The 19,013-nt window shown below is 39.2% G+C and overlaps 1 protein-coding gene across 2 annotated transcripts in view; it reads left to right on the plus strand.

The window, feature by feature from the left end:
- LOC117581678 (CUGBP Elav-like family member 2) overlaps positions 1–19,013 on the plus strand; it is a 95,802-nt gene that overhangs the window by 41,557 nt on the left and 35,232 nt on the right. Inside the window, exons 1-3 of one of the 2 annotated variants that reach the window (XM_034269052.1) lie at positions 2,374–2,788; positions 3,002–3,465; positions 14,483–14,565. In XM_034269052.1, the coding sequence (XP_034124943.1) occupies positions 2,703–2,788; positions 3,002–3,465; positions 14,483–14,565 (633 nt within the window). In that variant the 5' untranslated portion in view covers positions 2,374–2,702. Of the gene's footprint in view, positions 1–2,373; positions 2,789–3,001; positions 3,466–14,482; positions 14,566–19,013 lie in introns of those variants that run through there. The other variant, XM_034269051.1, reaches the window with a different exon arrangement.

Consider the following 19,013-nt stretch of genomic DNA (forward strand, 5'->3'; position numbering starts at 1 on the left):
TCGACAATTTTGTGGTCGGCAAATTGTTGACAGCTGCTGCTTCTACTCTGTGCCAGCTCCTTCTGTTCCTCCTGCTGCCTCTGTTGGTCTGACAAATGAAGATAAATGCAAACAAAGGTGGCACAAATCTGAAAACTTTCACTTTAAAATTTAAAGTGAAATCTCACATACTTAGTGTGAATGGATTTTAAGAGACTGCGAGTGTAATAATCTTGTAAAGTCGATAGTTGGAGAAGTAGGTGGAACTGCGCTCTTAAATGCCAAAGAGTTTCTTAAGGGAGAAATCCTTACAAATTAAGATTAAGAAGAATTACTAAGAATTAAGATATAGCGCTCAGATATTTTCTTAGCACCAATACTTATGTCTATGCACATAAATATACATATGATGGAAGGGCTATATTCCTAGTAAGTAGTCAGTCCTATAACTGATTTTTCCTTATTTTTCTTCCGAACATTGCATACTTTTTGTTGATGATGAATTGCATCTTGAACTTTGATACTAGAACAAAAGTTCAGTTCGTTTTCCTACTAGTTTTTACGAGTTTGTTGTGTGCAGGAAAAAGTTTTGTTTTTCGGCTAAACAATTTTTGTCTGAAATTATCGCAATTGCATGTTTTATCCTAAGCGGAGCTTGGCTAACTCTCATATCACCCTACGTATTGGGGGAGCAGCACAAGAAATGCAATAATTTTGTCAAAGGATCGTGGCAATTACAGTGTTTCCCTTGGCTACTCGACAACTTATTTTGTCATATTCGCCGACTACCACCCCCCCTCCCCCAGTTCCTTACCAACTTTAACAAAATTAAAGTCAAGTCAATGAGAGAGAAACAGAGCTGTTGGAAAGATTTTGTGCGTCTGGCAAACAAAGAAGAAGCCAAGTAAAATTAAAGACAAAGTTCAAATTACAAAATGCAACAAAGAAGGCGCAAAGGGTTAGAGAGGGGTGAGGATTGGTAGTGAAGGGAAGACAAGAATTTGCTAAATTTTCTAAAGCTAAGGTGCAGGCGATATAAAACCTTGAGATACCGCTTAAAAACGTCACTATAAATATTACAATTAAAATCATATACATACATACATGTATCAACAAATAAATAGCATATGAAGCAACAGCCTCAGCCGTGGAACACTCAAAGCTGAAGAGAGAGAATGAGCGAGACAAGTGTGTAAAAGAGCTTGGAACGCAGAGCAGCCGCAATTAAAGCTTTACGTCCGTGACAAAGATTTCAAACACAAACCAAACTAAAGCTTAATTATGTGTAATTGGATGTGCCCTGATTTACTCTCTCTGTCTCCCAAGTGGACTTAAAATTAAAAAAAAAAACCTTAAAACAACTTCGGTTCAAGTTGAGTGAATTTTTCTTGTTTGGATTGGCGATTTTCTGGCTGAATAATCCTCAAATAGCATTAACCTAATAGACATTTTCTACTGTAAATAAACGATTTTGGCATTCGTCGGAGCCAGAGCCCAGCACAAATTAGGTCAACTAAAACGCTCTGAGCAAACCCAACCTGGACAAGGACCGCCACCACCTCTTGATTAAATGTTGGAAGGACGTTTTGTGTATTTGGATGGTTGGGATGTATGCCTGTGTGTGAGTGAAATGAATTAGCTAAGAAGGATTGGATAACAGGGTGTGTCTCCAGAGGCACCTTAGGAGAGTTAAGTAGAAAAATGGATAATGGAAACATTTTCAGTTTTTCGGTCGCAATTCGAATTTTAGGTTGACGTAACAAAAATTAAGGGTAATTGTAAACCACGGAAAAGTTAAATCTCTTGAAAATTAATAGAGAATACAAAGTTCTGAACCACACCTTATGTTCGTGTTCATTATCGTGCATTGTGATCCGTTATTTTGTCCAAGCTTTCGGCTAACAGCCGTGAGTCGATCAACCGATCAACCAACCCGCTCTGCTCTCTGCTTTGTCGTTTGCTGTTTCTGCGCTGCATTTACCGTCCATCTCTTTCACGCTGCACAGCTTTGTTGGCTGCAGTTTCTCTAGATGCTCTCGGGAGAGCACCTGTCTATGCTTGGTTTGTGTCTGCTATGTATATATGAGCTTGAGATGACGCTGGCGGAGGACTACCCATCTCTCTTCTTTGCATTGACTGATGCTATGTCTTGTTCATTTTGATCCTCTCTCGCTGCGTAATTACAGAATCTTCCGACGTAGTCGGCAGAGCTTTTGCCTTCTACCTTTTGCTCTTTAATCGACTGCTGATAAGTTTCTGTCTCTCCCTCCCTTTCCTATCGCTTTCTTCTATTACCCAAGCTTCTGCATCACCCCTCTCTGTTGGAAGGCCTGGAAGCCTCTGGAATTTCTTTTTGCCTTTGAATGCAAGCCAAATGCATTGCACGTCCATTTGTCCATCGACGATTGCCAGTGTAGGAAGTAGAAGAACCGCTTAGTTGAAGTCGCTGCGCGTGCGTGTACCCCCCCTCCCCCCTGATTATATATTGAATATATAGTCTTTTTTTAATTAGTCACGTTGAGTTTCGAGTGTCGCAGTGTTAAATGGAAATCCTCTTTTAGGCGATTTCAATTCAATTTTTATTTAAAGTCAAACCGAATTCGATTGTCCGTGTGCGTCAAAAGTATTGACTGAACGTGGTTATTTGCCGTTATATTCTAACTATTATTAAATTTTTGTTGTCCTACTGAGTCGACAGTGTAAAAATTTTTGAGATCACAAATATGTTCAGCAGCCGCCCTTCGTTTCTTGCAAATCGCCGTATGATATTTGATTTTTCGGAGAAAAGTACTACTGATCTCTGTTTGGAGTAAGTATGTGTGGGAGATATAACTGTAAGTTACAGTGGGGAATTATTGTGGAAAAACCAACTAAGAACATCAAAGAGACAAAAAAACAATTTCTTTGTAGTCTCTTATCAAAATATTTGATCACAAAATACTCAAAACATGTACTAAAACCATTAAATATTTAACTTCTACCTAATGAGCACTGTGCTAACTCCAATTCTCTTCTCCCGCAGTGCGTTTGGTATGAGCGATAAGAGTAGCAGCGCTACGAATAGCCTGCCCAACAGTCCCATTCATAGCAACAACAATAATCCATCTTTGCTCAACAACAACAATAACGGACTGAACGGCAACAACAATCAGGGTAGTTTGGGCAGCAGCAACAATTCGCTCGTGGGGGGCATTGGCAGCAACGGTATTATGTCTACGGCCGGACTGGTGAACAACAACAATAATAATCCGTGCAGCGCCAATCGTAATGTCGTCGTGAGCATGGACGATGACTCGTGCTTCCGTTTGGATTCCGATGCCACCGTCACCTACAGCGACAAGGAACCCGATCCAGACAACATCAAGATGTTTGTGGGCCAAATACCCAAATCCATGGATGAGTCGCAGCTGCGTGAGATGTTTGAGGAGTATGGACCGGTGCACTCGATCAATGTGCTGCGCGACAAGGCCACAGGCATTAGCAAGGGTAAGTCGAAGTCAGGAGGGTTGTTGTATTGTTGTATTTGCATAGGAACAACCATTATTACTGTACTGCAATGAGGTACAGACATGCACATCAACTCAGTTGCTGAGCGGGGGAGCTCTCTCTCTCTCTCTCTAGCCTTGGGCGGCATATCACTCTTCTTCCTTCACTCTTTTGTTTGGCTTATGCGTGTGCTGTGCTGTGGCTCTGATAAATTACATTCGAATTTGTTGCGGTAAATACCCGAAAGCTCTCACTGAAGCTTCTCCTCCCTTTCATGTAAATGAGTGATAGAGAGAGCGCAGAGACACAGGGCAAACACACAAACTTAATTTGAGAAATGCTCTGCCCAGACACAACACACACACAATATACACACACATTTGTGTCTTTCCTCTACTTAGTTTCTACGTTTTTGCGCCCCCGCTCCCTTTTAATTGCATTCTCCCTTGCATTTACCATTTCATTTCATCAGCAAATTGCTTTCTGTTCCGCTATTTGTGTTTGAGGCAAAATTTCAATAGCCTTGAGCCGGCTCTCCGAAGCTTTACTAATGGAAAGCGTGCCAAAAATACATAGAATATAGAGCAAGATATCTCTTTTGAATTAAATAATATTCACACAGTAGTATTAAATGTACCTTTTCGTATTTAATCAATTGATTGAGATTGAATAGGGCATACCTGAGGCTTTGAACTTTAATAATAAAGATGGAATAAATTTTTGCGTAGAATAAATAATATTTAAAGGCATTTTATGTACTCATTGTCTCTTGAAATATTAAATTGATTTAAATTTACATTTTTTGCTTGAATTTATATGTTGTTCAAATATGTTATATTTATTCGGTCTCAGAGAAATGGGAATAATCTACTACCACCCAAGTTACTCATTCTAAATAAAATAAAGTTCCTCTTGTTATCTCGTTCCCTCTCTCTTACCGACTTGGATTCCCTTTTCATTATTCCAATATATTCATTGTTCTGTTCCGTCATTCATTTGTGTGCTGTCCTGTCATCTTTTTTTTTGTGCTGTCTGAAAGCCTCTCAACTGCAGTCAAGTTTATTTTTATTGATGTGCTCTTTTCTCTCTTTCTCATTCATAACGGAATTTTCCACTTCTAATCTTTTTCCATTTCCAATAGCCATTCTACTCTCGACCCGAGACCATTCATTGTGTATGTATATACATACATCTTTCCACAAACATTCATTCATTCCATTCCGTTTTGTGTATTTTCTGTCATTGTTATTCTATATCCAACTGTCTATTTAGCTTTTCTATCCTATCGCATCCTCCTCTCCGACTGCAGCTGACAGGTTCATCCTTATTTTTGTGCAAGTGGTCGTGTGGGCTTTGGCTCTGGACAGTGGCCAGTTTTGTGTCCTAATATGGAGGCGTGCCTGCCTGGTGGTCTGCCTGGATTGGGAGAAGCGGCAACAAAACAGTTTTAGAAGCACTTAAGTGGCGCGTTGTGCTGATGATTTATGACAAGCGGAAAGGCAAGTATAGTGCGACTTGCTACAGCTGCTACCAACTCTGATCTGCAGTACCTTTACTGCCTTTATTAAGGATGTTTAGCTGTTATCAAGGCTTATAGCGCATCTATGCTGTCCCATTCCATTCATTCTTTTGAATAGCTTAAGTGCTCACGAGGACCATGTGAGAATGTTTGTTATTTCTCTTCGTGTTGGGCAGCCGTTTGTCCTGCTCTGCCTTCTGTTTGTCACTTGGTGTTTCCTCCTTCTGGCAATCATAAACACAAAATCGACACAAATTGCATTTCAAAGTTATTATTTATGTCAGCGCAAAAGCGAAAAGTAGGCGTTCGTACACGCGTACACACAGTGACCTAAATAAAAGAGAATATTCCTTTGGTTTTCTTTTGGTAACATGGAGGTTGGGTGGTGATCTTTGGGCATATTAGACTTTAGTAAATGATAGACAAAGAGTGGGTTAACATATTTTTAACGATTTTAATCGAACAATTAATTTATATGATTTAAGGGATAAATAACGATAGATAATTCAATGCGAAAAGTAATAATAATACTTGATCAAATGAATTGTTTATAGTAAATCAGAAATTTTTGTTATTTTTTTTTATTATTTTAATGAATCTGAAAGTTTATTTGTGATATTAAAATATTTTTGTATCAAATAATTGTTAAACAATAATGTTGATCTTTGGCATACCCCAGGGTACCTTTCTAGCTCATCATTTTGTACCTCAATATGCTTACAGCGTTTTCTCCGTTTCTGCTGACAACATTTTTTGCTGCCTTTTTGTCTCTTGCTCTTTTTTGTGTACAAAATGTCCTTCTCTTGCATGATACATTTTTTGCCCTTTTTTGTTTCGTTTTTGTTCTCTGTTTAGCCCACCAAAACTTTATGTAACTCAGTTTTGTTTTTTTGGCTATAAAGGATTGACCTCCCCATCCATATCCTGAAACTTGGTCCAAAATGTCTGTTGCTTGGAACTATCTCGCTCTCCCTCTCTCTGCCTTTGTATTCCTCTATTTCTCTCTCTCGCTCTCTTTGTTCCCTTTCTCTTAACCAAACAAAATGCAAAATGACACATTTAAGTGCGATGGTTGACTTCTGAACCAGAAAGTCGTAAATAACTGAAACCAAAATGCAAAACGAGGAGCACCACCAAAACATTTTCCTTTTCGTTTCGGCAAAAGTATTTCTGGGCTATTTCTGCCGCCCTAAACAAAAATTGTTTTTCATTTTTTGGCACTAAATTTTGTTAGCGGAGGGCAGTTATTGGTGGTCCTCGAAATATACTCCTGATTGTACCTATTGGTGGTTCTGGTTCTGGTCTCCTGGATTCTCTATGTTGTTGTGTGTGTTGCGGTTTTATGGTTTTCTGTGTTCCTCTGCGGCCTGCTGATAAAGGTGAGAAGTGTGAAGCAGCGACTGTGATAGAGCGAGAGGGGTAGGAAATTTAAAAGGGATATGAGGAAGAGGCTTGGGCCATGGGTCATGGGGCACTAGAGCGGCACAAGGTTAAGCGCTTGGGGTCATAATTTATTAGCGCTTGCGGTCGGCGATAGAAACAGGGCTGCTGATGATGAGTGTGGGACAGAGAGGGCTGCAGAGAGGAGATGGAGTACGCCAAGGGGGTGTAACTAAAGGGAGAAACTCACCACAGTGCACTATGGGCCAAATGACCACTTTTCGTGTCCTTAATTAATAACTTGAGAACGAATCAAGATTTTTGGATTTAGTTTTTTGATATTAGTTAAGAATAGCAAGGGGCCTGTTTTTTGAGACAAAGGGCCTGGCACCACCTTTTTTTTTAAAGGAAAAATCTGTTTTTATTTTTTTTCTCAAAATGTTAGAAGCAAAAAAGGATGGGAATATGTTAAGCAGTGCAAGATTCTATAAAAAAAGTAGTAGCGCGAACTAAACAAGCTTTAAAATACAATATAATCAAATTTCTTGTCCCACAAAGCATTATTTATTCGGTTTTTATTTTTTTTTTCGCAAAATGTTAGAAGCAAAAACAGGATGGGAATTTGTTTAGCGGTGCAAGATTCTATAAGAAAAAGTCTTATCACGAATTAAAACTGCTTAAAAATCCAAGATATTCGAATTTTTTTTTCCCACGAAGCATTCTCCATAGGAGTTTTCATTATAAAACAATATTACACGGGATATCAAACTCTAGCCCTCCAAAATAGCTAGTGACTAATACTGTGGCTTAAATGCAATGCATTATGGCACCCTACTTCACAATTTTTTTCTTCATTGTGTTCCGAACGGCAAAATTTGAGGTTATGATCTATAAATGCAAATTGTAAGAGTTGTGGTCAAATGTGGCATTTCCGACTATATACATTTTAACAATCATGTATTGCTCCACGACACAAAATAGGTTTCAAGGTGGGACTAGGTGGCACTCTATTAAAAAAACCTTTTTCAAACATTACTTTTTACTACGAACTGATACATATTGAAGGCCTCACTTTAACATACAATTACGAAGGCATCGCCAACTACTAGATATTGTTCACATTACAAAACAGGTAGTAAAAAGCCTACTGAATAAAATGCATCCAAAAAATTTGATTAGTTAATCGTATATTTCAATTTATGAGATATTTAAAACAGCAATCAAATATTCATTTTTTCACTGCACATGCTGCGAAATAATGACCGCTGGGTTTCACAGCTGATTTTGCGATGGTGGCGCCATCTATGCAAATTTCTGGTACGCAACTTTGATGGTCACTCTTTTTCTAATACAGAGCGCCAAAAACCACGTCTTGGTTTTAACTTTTAAAAATTACCTTTTGGCCAAGAAAAGTGGTCATTGGGACCATAGTGCAGTGGTAGAAGGGTGCTAGGCAGCCATCAACCGTAGCGAGAAGGATCCTTTTTTGCGGTTTCCATTTCAGATTGCTCAGGTAAAGCCGGATAGAACCCGCCGATGTGTGTAACATTTAATTTGATATTGAGTGAGTGAAAGAGACCAAGCTGGAGAGTGGGTAAAAGAGAACTAAGTAGATATAGAGAGTGAGGTAACGAGAGCGAGTGAGTGTAAGAGAGATGGAAGCTGTTTGGTGGCTTTAAAAGGGAGTTGCCTCCTTCACCGCCGTAAAATGTTTGTGGGCTCTGGTTTCGTATGTTGTCATATAATTTATGTGTTAAGTTTTCTACTGATTTTGCGGCCAACCAAAAGCGAAGCCAACTTTGTGGTGCAAAAATTAAGATTTCACTTACCGAAATGCTAGTTAAAAATGGCTTAAGAATTAAGTTCAAAGTGGAATTAAGACACGCTTGCAACCATGCGGTTTGGAGAAATGTTCGATTTTCTCTTAAAGAGAATATGTGTTTATATTCGTAAAATTATTAGAATCAATTTTGTAATTTTTTTACATCATTTTATATAATTTAAAATATTTTTATAGTTTACATAGTTTATAATTCACTCAGTTAATTAACTTGTGTGTAATTTTTTTGTAAAAAAATAACTTTTTTCAGAATTGAACATCTTAAAAAATTTTTAAATATAATTAAAACATTATACCAATTTGGCATAGAACATTTTCTTACTCAATTCTTACTCAATAAATTACAGAGCTACAAATAAGCACTTCGATTAGTTTCTCCGATTACAGATTTACAAATAAGCACTTGGATTAGTTTCACCGATAAGAATAATGTATACAGCAATTTTTTCATTTTATGTCTTCAAGCAAAGCAGAATCCCTCATACCATATTCAATTGAGAAAATCCTAAACCCGGCACACGACCATATGTCACGGTTCCGCATTAACAGGGCCACACCCACTGAACCAAAGGCCCGTCTCTCTATTTTTTCCGCCGTGCTGTGATTTATGGCGTCCGATATAAAAAAAACTAACCGCTGACCAAACCAGAAAAGTTGAGAACTGCAGAAGAGGCAGGGACGAAGAAGAAATAATATAATTCACACAGAAAGACAGTGAGAAAGGGGAAAGTGTGAGAGAGGGGGTTGGAAATAGAGGTTAAATGAGTGGGGGGTGTGTGGTATACAAGTGGACAGCTTCCTTTAGTTTTCGTTATCTTTTGGGTTTCGCTCTCTTTATAACTTCATTTCGTAAAGCTTTTCCTTCTTCATCTCTAAGACCAGCTGTCCAATGTCCGCCCTAGCACCACTCTGGCTGTGTCTTTCCTGAAGAAAAAAAAAAAAGAAAAAAAAGAAAAGGAACGCACTTATCTTCATCGGCTGCCTAGGCTGGCGCCTAACTCACCTCTTTCGTTCGCTCTCTGTCTCTGTCTCTCTTTCTCTTTCTGTGGAACTTTGTGCTCTGGACATTTTTATTAAGCTGCTGCACTGAGCGTGAAAAATGCATAAAATTTCACTTAATTTTATTCTAGCCATCCTCCCTCTCCAGCACCCATCTTTCGTCTCTGCAATGGAAAAAGTGAATTTCAATTTAAAATGCAAGGGAAATTTTCGAAACGTTTCTGCTGGATATTTTTTTTGTTGGAAATTGGATTTGGTCATGACTTTTGGTTCCCACTGAGGCATTGCTAAACATTTGTCACGGTCTACATGTAAAGGACGCCAATGACGCTCCTTACCTGTTAGATAGTTAGAGATGGGAGATAAAAGAGATGTGTAAAAGATGCTAGGAGACCAGTTAAAGAGGGTTTCATTTAAGAAGTAATAGGACTAACAGACTTTAGATGGAAATATCTCAAGCTATAGGGATGGAAAGAATAAAAGAAAGGACAGGCGCATTCTCTGAGGCTTTTGGCCCTCATTTACTTTCGGCAATTTTTAATAAACCATAAATCACAATTTAGAAAAAAAATAGACTCGAAACTGATATGAAATAATAGTAAAGAAAATTCAACATATTTTGAAGATGTTGTTTGACTCTTTGAACTTACATATCTGTAACTATTATTCGATGTGGTTCCAACTTCACTTTCCTTTAGTTACTTCAAACTATCGTTAACCTAAAGTTCAATAATTTTTCTGTCATGAACTAAGTTGGATTGGTGTAGCTGATGTTTGTTTTAGTTAGTGGCAGTGTCTTACCCCCACCATACGATGGATGCAACCATTTTTGATTCAAGCCATAATTTTTGTACGTAAAATCCATTTGATCTGCTACTATTCTAAATCTTTCTCGTGTATTCCACTCCGTAAATATCTGTGTATGTGTATCTGTGTGTGTGGCGAAAAGTTTTAAGGACATTGATTTATTTAACTTCGATTAATTCGTTTCGTTGCTTCGACAGCACTCGTGTTCGGCGGTGCAACGTGTGTCCACGGGATACAGACATACAAATACATATATATTTTATATGTATAGTATGTTTGTGTATGTGTGCTTGTGTTTAGTGTATCCTTTTTGGTGGACTTTGGCACGTCTTGTCTGGTGGCTCTCGATTTCATCTTCGCTACCCACTCTTGGGATTAAGTTCTTTTTGTCCCAAAAACGTGACTGGGTGTCGTTTTCAGCTTTACTCGTTGTCTATCCATCGATGTTCCATTCTCCCCCTACTGCTCCTACTCTACATCCTTCCTTTTTATACCCGGTACTCGAAGAGTAAATAGGGTATATTGTATTTGTGGGGAATAACGGTTGTATGTAACGCACAGAAGGAAGCGTTTCCGACCCCATAAAGTATATATATTCTTGATCAGCATCAATAGCCGAGTCGATAGAGCCATGTCTGTCTGTCCGTCTGTCCGTCTTGTTTTTCGGCTAGTTCTCAGAGACTATAAGAGCTAGAGCCACCAAATGTTGGCTCCAGACTGCTGTATGCTCACACTGAAACCAGTGTATTTCAAAAATGAGCCACGCCCCATTTCGCCCTCGCAAAAGGGCGAAAACCTCCCAAATCTACAGTTTTGAATATAAAAGAAAACTAAAAACGCCATTCCGTAGGAAATGGCCATATCTATCAGATCACCAAATTCGGATCCGATCGGATTATTATTATAGCCACAATGGAGATATTAATTTCCAGTGGCTAAACCCACCCTGTCCCGCAGCTTTTGTTGTTCTTTTTACATTCTCTCATTCACACTCTGCTTCTGTTTCACTCGGCCCCTGCCTCTGCCCTCCCCCTACCCATTCCTCTTCCGACTTTTAAACCACCCCGTCCCGCAGCTTATATTTGTTTTTTTTTTGTGTGCGGACGGTGCCTCTGCCTCGAGTCTGCAGTGTGTGGGTCTAGGGAAGGGCGGCGCTAACGGAGCGTGTTGATGTGGGAAGTGTTGTAGATGTAGATGACAGATGAAGAAAAAATGTAAAATTTGACAAATAGCCGTTAAGGTGCAGATGTAATCCTGAGTGCCGGGTATAAAAGTTGTGACGCGTAAGAAGCGTATCACACGTCCCTTCTCGTTTTCTTTGCTTTTTCTTTTAGTTTTCACTCTCCTCCTTCCCTTCACTTCCTTAACGCATTGTTCTCTTTGGGTCGAGAGTGTGCTTGGGTCGGTTGGTGTGTTTCTTTGCTGGTGTGTCTTGGGTGTGTGTGTGTGTGGCTTGGGCTTGATTCTTACTACAGCTGACATGCTGAACATAATGGGAATTGTGTGAGATTTCTACCTCTCGCTCACTCTCTCTTAGTTTAAACAGTTGTTTTGATGCAGTGTTCCCACTCCTTCGTTATCGCTCGCTAACTTTTCCTTATCTACATTCTCGCTTCCGGTTTCCGTTCGCTCTCTGACTATGTTTTATTGCATTTCAAATGGTTTCGATTTTCCTTCCATTTGTTACATTTAACACCAGTTTAATTTTAAGCGATATTTAATCTCCATTCCTGTGAATTGAAATTGAAGTAAAATTTTATTTTATTCCTTATATGTCTTTCTCTTTTATTTTCTTCCAATGTCCTTTGTGTAGCTTCAAGGAAATGTGATACTTTTGTATGCTGGACAGAGCGGATTAATTTCTTGTTGCTTATGTCAAATAGAATTGTGGATTGTTTAATTTAAGTGGTTTAAAGCGTTTCGAAACTGTTTCCTAGAGTAAACCATATTTCTGAACAATTTTTTTAACATCAAAGCAAGAAAAGCGCTTTAAAATCGTTGAATTCTTGTGCTTTATTTATCAGACATTTTCATCTTCTAAATACATTTGTATTGTATTTTCCCGAAATTTTCCGAAATAATTGTTTTTAATTATTTTTCAGACAGTTTTACACACTTAAATATAAATATGAAACATTTTGCAGTTCAAATTCTTCCTGTTTTTTGTTTGCCAAATAGTTTTATATATGTCGATGTAAATATGTCATTCAATTCGATAACTCAATCAATTTAAATTAATTGCAATGTAATTACTGCCATCCACTGAATCACGGACTGTTCGCAACGAATATTATCAAACATTTTAATGTTCTGGCAGGCAATTTGGGGGAATCCAATTACATTTGCCTTGCCATCTTTAAGTTCCGTTTGGGCGGCAAATAAAGGCAAGACAAATATACAGATAAAGGGTGTGTGTGTTTGGTGGGTGGGTGGGGGGGGTTGGGGTTAGAGTGAGAGAGAGTGAGTTAGTGTTGTGGGGGAGTGGTACCTGGAGCCCATAATTCACTCGCATACATCGGATGTGGCGAGGTCGCTGCCTGCCAGCCCTAACCTCTCTCCCGCTCTCCCTCTCTGTTTCCCTCGTTTTGCCGGATATTAAAAAAAAGAGCAACCAAAAAGGAGAAATGAAAAATATTTGCAAATATGTGGAAAATTCAGGAAAATGTTGCATTGCCGCCGTTAAAAACCCAGCGACAGATTGAATTACCTGCTGCGTGAGAGAGGTTTTATGAGAGGGAGAGCAACACCCCGGCTGAACGGCCGAATGAGCTTTACGCCTCAGTAAGAGAATGACCCCCGTCCGAGCCTCTTTCTCCACTACCACTAAATACCGCCGATACGATACGATACGATACGATACGATACGCTCCAACCCGTGGACGGACACTCATGGGTAATTGCATTATGCAACTATTGCCAGGCACAGGCAGGCCACAGTCCCTCCCCCCAGCACCTCTCCCGCATTAAGTTTTGTTGTAGCCGCTACCGCCGCAGACGTCACACAGGTTGAGGTAGGCCTCATAGTGGTAAATGGGACGAGAGGGACAGGGAGCTAAAAGCGAAGGATGTGTGCATGAGCTGGAAATGGATTTTAACCAAAGCTCCTTCGTGTGTGTGTGTGAGCCTTGGCCACAGATTTGGCACAGAGCAGTAGAGTAGAGATTTGGAGTAGAGAACTTCCGCCACATAAAAAATGCAACCTATAAAACATTTCAGATATTTGTTTGGTCAAACTGCAATGAAATGCCATAGGGGAGAGAGTTGTGGAATTTTGGTTAGAGTTTACTCTTTGTCCCTTACTGAAAAATGTGGATATGTTTGGGATATTTTTATTTGTATATATTTTATTATTACAGTAGAATCTCCGAATTTAGAAACACCCCAAGAACCAAGTGGTTCTATATTCTGAGACTTTTGGGCTCTTTCTAAATTTGGAAATGTTATCAGTTCGGCGAAAATTATAAAACTTATTTGTGGTGCTATTTGTTTGTTCTAATTTTCTGTGTTTGTATATAGGGAATGAACATTAGTCCTGTACAAAAAAACCACTTCCAGTAAGAGCTCCTCTCTTGAGAATAACAGCATTTATGTTCATATTTTGTTTCATTCTGCGCTGAGTTTTTAGAGGCGTTCTATTTATAGTCCAAAATTAAGTAAACATTAAGAAAAATAAACTAATAAAAGTAAAGAAAATGAATAATTATAAATCCAATTCAGCAAATATTTATTTAGTTTGCCCCAAGCTGAAAAAGACATCATCAATAAACTTTAGCTTTTATTGCCCACCTAAATACAATATTCACAGATTTTCATGGGGAGTTGGGGAGGTTTCATGGGGGAGCTCTAGGCTAAATGGAAACTATTCACGAAATGTAACTATTGGGGTGGCAGGTCGCGGAGACATGAACATTTGTGCGCGTTAATGTTTGGCTTTAGGTATCACTTAATATGCCTGTATGGCGCTGCCAGACTTTACTACTGCGTAAATTCCAACACCTTTACTAGCACTCAACCTTTACTCCCTTTCTCAATTCCTGTCTACCCCTTTACTCCCACCCGCCCATGGAACCACTTTCAACCCCCTTTGAGCTTAGTTTTGGTAGCAGCAAAGGGGTTTCTCCTTCCTTCAATGCGACACATTTGGTTGGGTTGTGCCCATAATGTTTAATTTAGTGGCAAGGCTGTCATGTTGTTGCAACATATACGCCCATCCACGCTCCACATCTCACGCCCTGCTGCCACGCCCATTGTTTCCTTGGGCACACTTTTGGCATCCAAATACGCCGTTTCCTGTCTCTTTCGCACTTCCTTTTTGGGCCGCCCATGTTTCTTCCCCTGCCTCTGCCTTACTTTGCTAATAACAATAATTTTCATAATTTCTCTTTGCAACCTTTTGTGGGGGGGTTGCAAAATTAACTTATATTTAGCCCTTATGCTAATGTTGTGTACAATTTTTTTACGCTATTTTCCAGGTTGCTGTTTTGTGACATTCTTTACGAGACGAGCCGCACTGAAGGCGCAGGATGCTTTGCATAATGTGAAGACACTCGCTGGGGTAAGTTCTAATCCTTGATTGGAGCAGCCTTCACTTGGCTCTTTGCATACAGAATTACATCATTAGGATTGGGGCAACGATATTTGCTTTCTTTCACCTTTAATTGGAATTTCAGCTGATGTGACCGAAACAGGAAAAAACTCTATAAACTTGTCATGAAATGCCACGCGGCTGACAGGACAAAAAGGCAAAAAGGAAGCTAGAGTGAGGGAAAGAGATCGGCAGAGTGAGAAAATGGCGGATAGTGAGGGAAAGGCAAAGCAGCAGCCTCATCTCACCTCCATCCCATCATCATCGTGGTTCCTAGTGTCCTGCTGCTGCCGCCTCCTTCATTATGGCTAACTGACTCTCTGACTGACAGATTGACTGGCGTTTGGACAGACAGAGCCATGACACCGCATACAAAAAGATCCCAAAAAAATATACCAACAGAAAAATAAAATAAAAATGCATACCAAACGGGGGAGCGGAAAAAAATCACGCAGCACAAAATATTCCTTTCCTATTCTCCTTTCTCAATATAGTTTCGGTTTTTCTTTGTCTTTTTTCGGGTTCTTTTCTGTTTTTGTCCGCACTGCACAGTTGCCTATAAAATGCAAGTTATTTCAAAAGTTTAGCCTTGTATCTTGTGGCAGCTTAAAAATGAGAGAAGACAACGAAAGAACGTACGAAAAAAAAGTACGAGCGAAAAGTGACGCAGAAAAAAAGAAGCGAAAACTGTTAGCACAAGACACGTACCAAAAGTTTATCTTTTGGGATACCCTTCCTGCCAGGGCGAGAGTTCAAATTTGTGGATTTATTTTTTAAGTATTAAGAACTATCTTCGATTGGTTTGTTGTAGAGCACAGAGAAATAAAGGGAATGAGTAGAGGTCTAGAAAATGGCAAAGGCCCAAAGGAATTTTTTCATGTAAATTTATGTTTGAAATCTTTTGGAAATTGGAGAATATTATAGATGATAATCATAGAAATTGTATTCAGATTCAGATTCAGGTCTTATGAGATTTTGTAACTGCACATAATTTTACAAAGTTATAGCCTTTCAACTGAGCATCAAAAGAATATTTAAAACGTTTTAAAGCGAATGGCAATCCTAAGGGAAAGGCCATGCATGCTTCGGTGCAACGAGCAGCGTTTTTCATTCAATTCTGTTTTGGTTGGCAAAAAGCGAAGAGAGAAAACCACAGGCACAAAAATGTCAATTTGCACTTCGGAGCAGCAGCCTCAGCAGCGGCAGCAAAGCTCTGAAGAGTTGTCAGCGAATAAAGAGAAACGTGAAGGAAACGTAGCATAGGGAAAGGGAGGGAAGAGCACGAAGAGTGGCGGAGAACGAGGTTGCGTGTGAAAGATAGGGCGCCACGTCAGCAAAAGCGAGCGACATTTGGCAATGTTGCGCTTTTTTTTCTCACTCGCTTCTTTGGTGTTCTCCTTTTTCTGTAGCGCCATCAAATAACCATTGAATATTATTATTATTTGAAAGCCATGTGTTGGCTAGAAGCAGAAGCAGCAGCAGCAGCAGGGAGAAAGAAAGGGTCCTCCTAGGGACAATGCTTATGTCATCACGCTATCGGCTTCAGAGGGAAGCAAGACCCAGACCACGACCGACGACTGACATAATTTGCATGTACTCGTAGCCTCTGCCGCGCTTTGCTGCTGCTGCAGCTGCGATATTTATTTTAGAACATTTCTAGCGTGAAAAGAAACGGGACCAATAGGGGAACCATAAAAAGGAAGAGTGACATCGAATGTTTGAATACTCTTGCAAGCGCCTGATATTTGAAAGTTTTCTATTTTGTTTCTTTTTTATAAACAAATTTACAATTTAGAAACTCAGTTTTTTATGTTAAGATGGATGGATGTTAGTATTTTCTGGGTATATTCTAGTATTTTCTGGTGATATTTTAGTCTTTTATGCCTGTATTATAGTATTTTCACTGCTATTTTAGTATTTTCTGTAAATTTTTTAATATTTTCTGGTATTCTTTCTTGATTTATTCTAAGATCAGACTTTATGTATTTTAATACATTTTTATATCGTATTTTTGCTGCTATTCTGCTGGAATTTTCAACGTATTTAGGAAATATTTTAATACACTATTAAATACATTATCGGCCTATAAGATGCCATGTTAAATATATATATATAAAATATATATTATATATATAAATTATATGTATTATATATTATATTATTATTATATATATATTTAATATATAAAATATATTTCCCTCTCTGCCTTACAAAAATCCCATTAAAATCATAATACATTTACATGTAGAGTACAACAAGGCGAAGCATTTGAAGCAGCCGCTGGCGGGGCAAACGCAACAGAAGGATAAAAGGACAGAGACATGTGCGTGCTGCATTTGATTGTGGTTGCCGCTGACATTGCCGTTTCTCGTTGCCTCATTTTCCGTTGGACGGGTTGACAGGGTTCGGCGCTGGCTTGTAATTTTCCTGCACAATTGGCGATTGTTATCGGGGAACATGTTTTTGGTTATTCATGTTGATTGGTAAAATTTTCTATTGAATGAAAGGGCATACAAAAAATTGACTAGCGGAAAGGGGAGGTTGTAACAAGTTTGTGTAATTTTTAGGTGTGGGTGTTGGCTTAAGTTTAAGCAACATTTATGAATTATGAGTGAATATTTTTTTAGGTATTGATTGATTGGAAATTTGTTAATTTTTATTTTATGTAAATTTATCCAACAATTTGTATTCAGAAATTTTGAAATTTTTTCAACTGAGTCTTTAATTTAAAAAATCCATTTAATCCCCTTTATTATCAAAATTGCTTGAGCCATTATATCCTTTTCACTTCCTCACATTTCCATCGATAAAATATCTAATATAGAAAATTCCTGCATTTCCCAATTTCCCAAACTTTTTGCCAGCCTATACCTGCCAGGCAAACCGATAAGTGCCCCAATAGAAAACAGTTCTCGGCTATAATTTAACCAATTAGAAGCCAAAAACAGTCAACCACAAAACCAGTTGACATTGTGAGAAAAAAGAAGCAGAAGGAGGAGCGGAGTCCTCCCACCGATAGGTGGGTGTGTATGCCATGCCGCCGCCTGTGTTTGACTGGTAATTGCTACTTCCTGCATATAAATAAATTGGCAAATGAGAAGGAATGATGAAGTAGGGGAAGTAGCATGAGCAGGGAAGAGGCAGCGGCATAGGCAGGAAGAGAAAGAAGCAAATTAAACGAAGGCCTTAAGAAGAGAGCAATCTTAACCCGAACCCTATGTTGACTTGGACCTACTGCAATTTGTAACAAGTCGCGTTGCGTGTATTATTTACGGCCAGAGTCCAGGTGCCAGTACATACCGGGAAAGGGAAGCACAAGGACATTGCCTTCTACGGTATACTGTCGTCGTAGTCGTTCTGCCGTTCTCCGTCGCCGCCGCCTGTTGCCAATAAATCACGCGCCATTAGCCTCGCGGTAGGTCCTGCTACTAGTCCTAGAGCTGAACACGTGACGGCTCGACTCCACATCGTGAGAGGGTTTAGAGTCCGCATAGTCACGAGGCGCCAGCTACACTGGGGAAATTATGTATAATGATTTAATTGTTCATTGGAAATATTTTGTAATTATTATGTATTTTATCTAGAGCTGGGATTTCTTACTTCGGTATAAATTTGGTAATAAGAGTTCTCAACACTCACAAGAATTTTCTTTTGAAAAGAAACCATATGAACCCAAAAACAGCTTACATGTGTGCATGATTCGACTTACTTTTTCTCTATGTGTAGCAAATGTGCAGCTTCTGGCCTCGTGTCCATTCGTTGTGTTGGTGTGCGGACGAGCTTAAAGCTCGTTTTAATTAGAAGCATTCTGTGTGTGTGTGCAAAAAATTACATTTAAAACACGCTGCAAAGTCCAACGCATATTTTAGGATTTTTCCGGTGGACCCAACCCCATTTCTTCTTTTTCCTTTGCCACGTCCTCATTCTTAGTTCCTTTTTAGCGACCGCTGAATAAATGTGTTTGGCTTTTGTCAAGGATTTAGGCAGAAGCTTTGTGTAGTTGCTTCTCTATGACTATAAGGAGGGGCTGCTCCTTTTGCCCGTTGCCCGCATTCCATTCATTATGCAGCTTAAGTGAAGGGTGTCCAACCCTCTTCCCCTTCAACTGCAGTGTTAGTTTTTGGCGACTGCATTTCAGGCTAAAGCTTTGTAAATTAATCGCGGTCTTCGACCCTCCTTTCTTTTTGGGCCGTAGCATACTGCGCTCTACTATTTCAAATGTGATTAAAATGGTAAATTGGGAGGTGCGATACGTTAGATTTTAACAAGAGAAAGTGGTTGGCTTTGAGAGCTGTGCAGAGTGCCTGGCCTTTACGTGGAACGTCAATGGAATTTTCGTGGAATTTCAGGGGACTATAATTTGTGATCTCTGATCTTTGATGGCTTATCTCTCTCTGGCCTCTTTCTGGCTGTCTGCA

This window comes from Drosophila guanche, unplaced genomic scaffold (genome assembly GCF_900245975.1).
Source record: "Drosophila guanche unplaced genomic scaffold, DGUA_6, whole genome shotgun sequence".
NCBI classification, from domain to species: Eukaryota; Metazoa; Arthropoda; class Insecta; order Diptera; family Drosophilidae; genus Drosophila; species Drosophila guanche.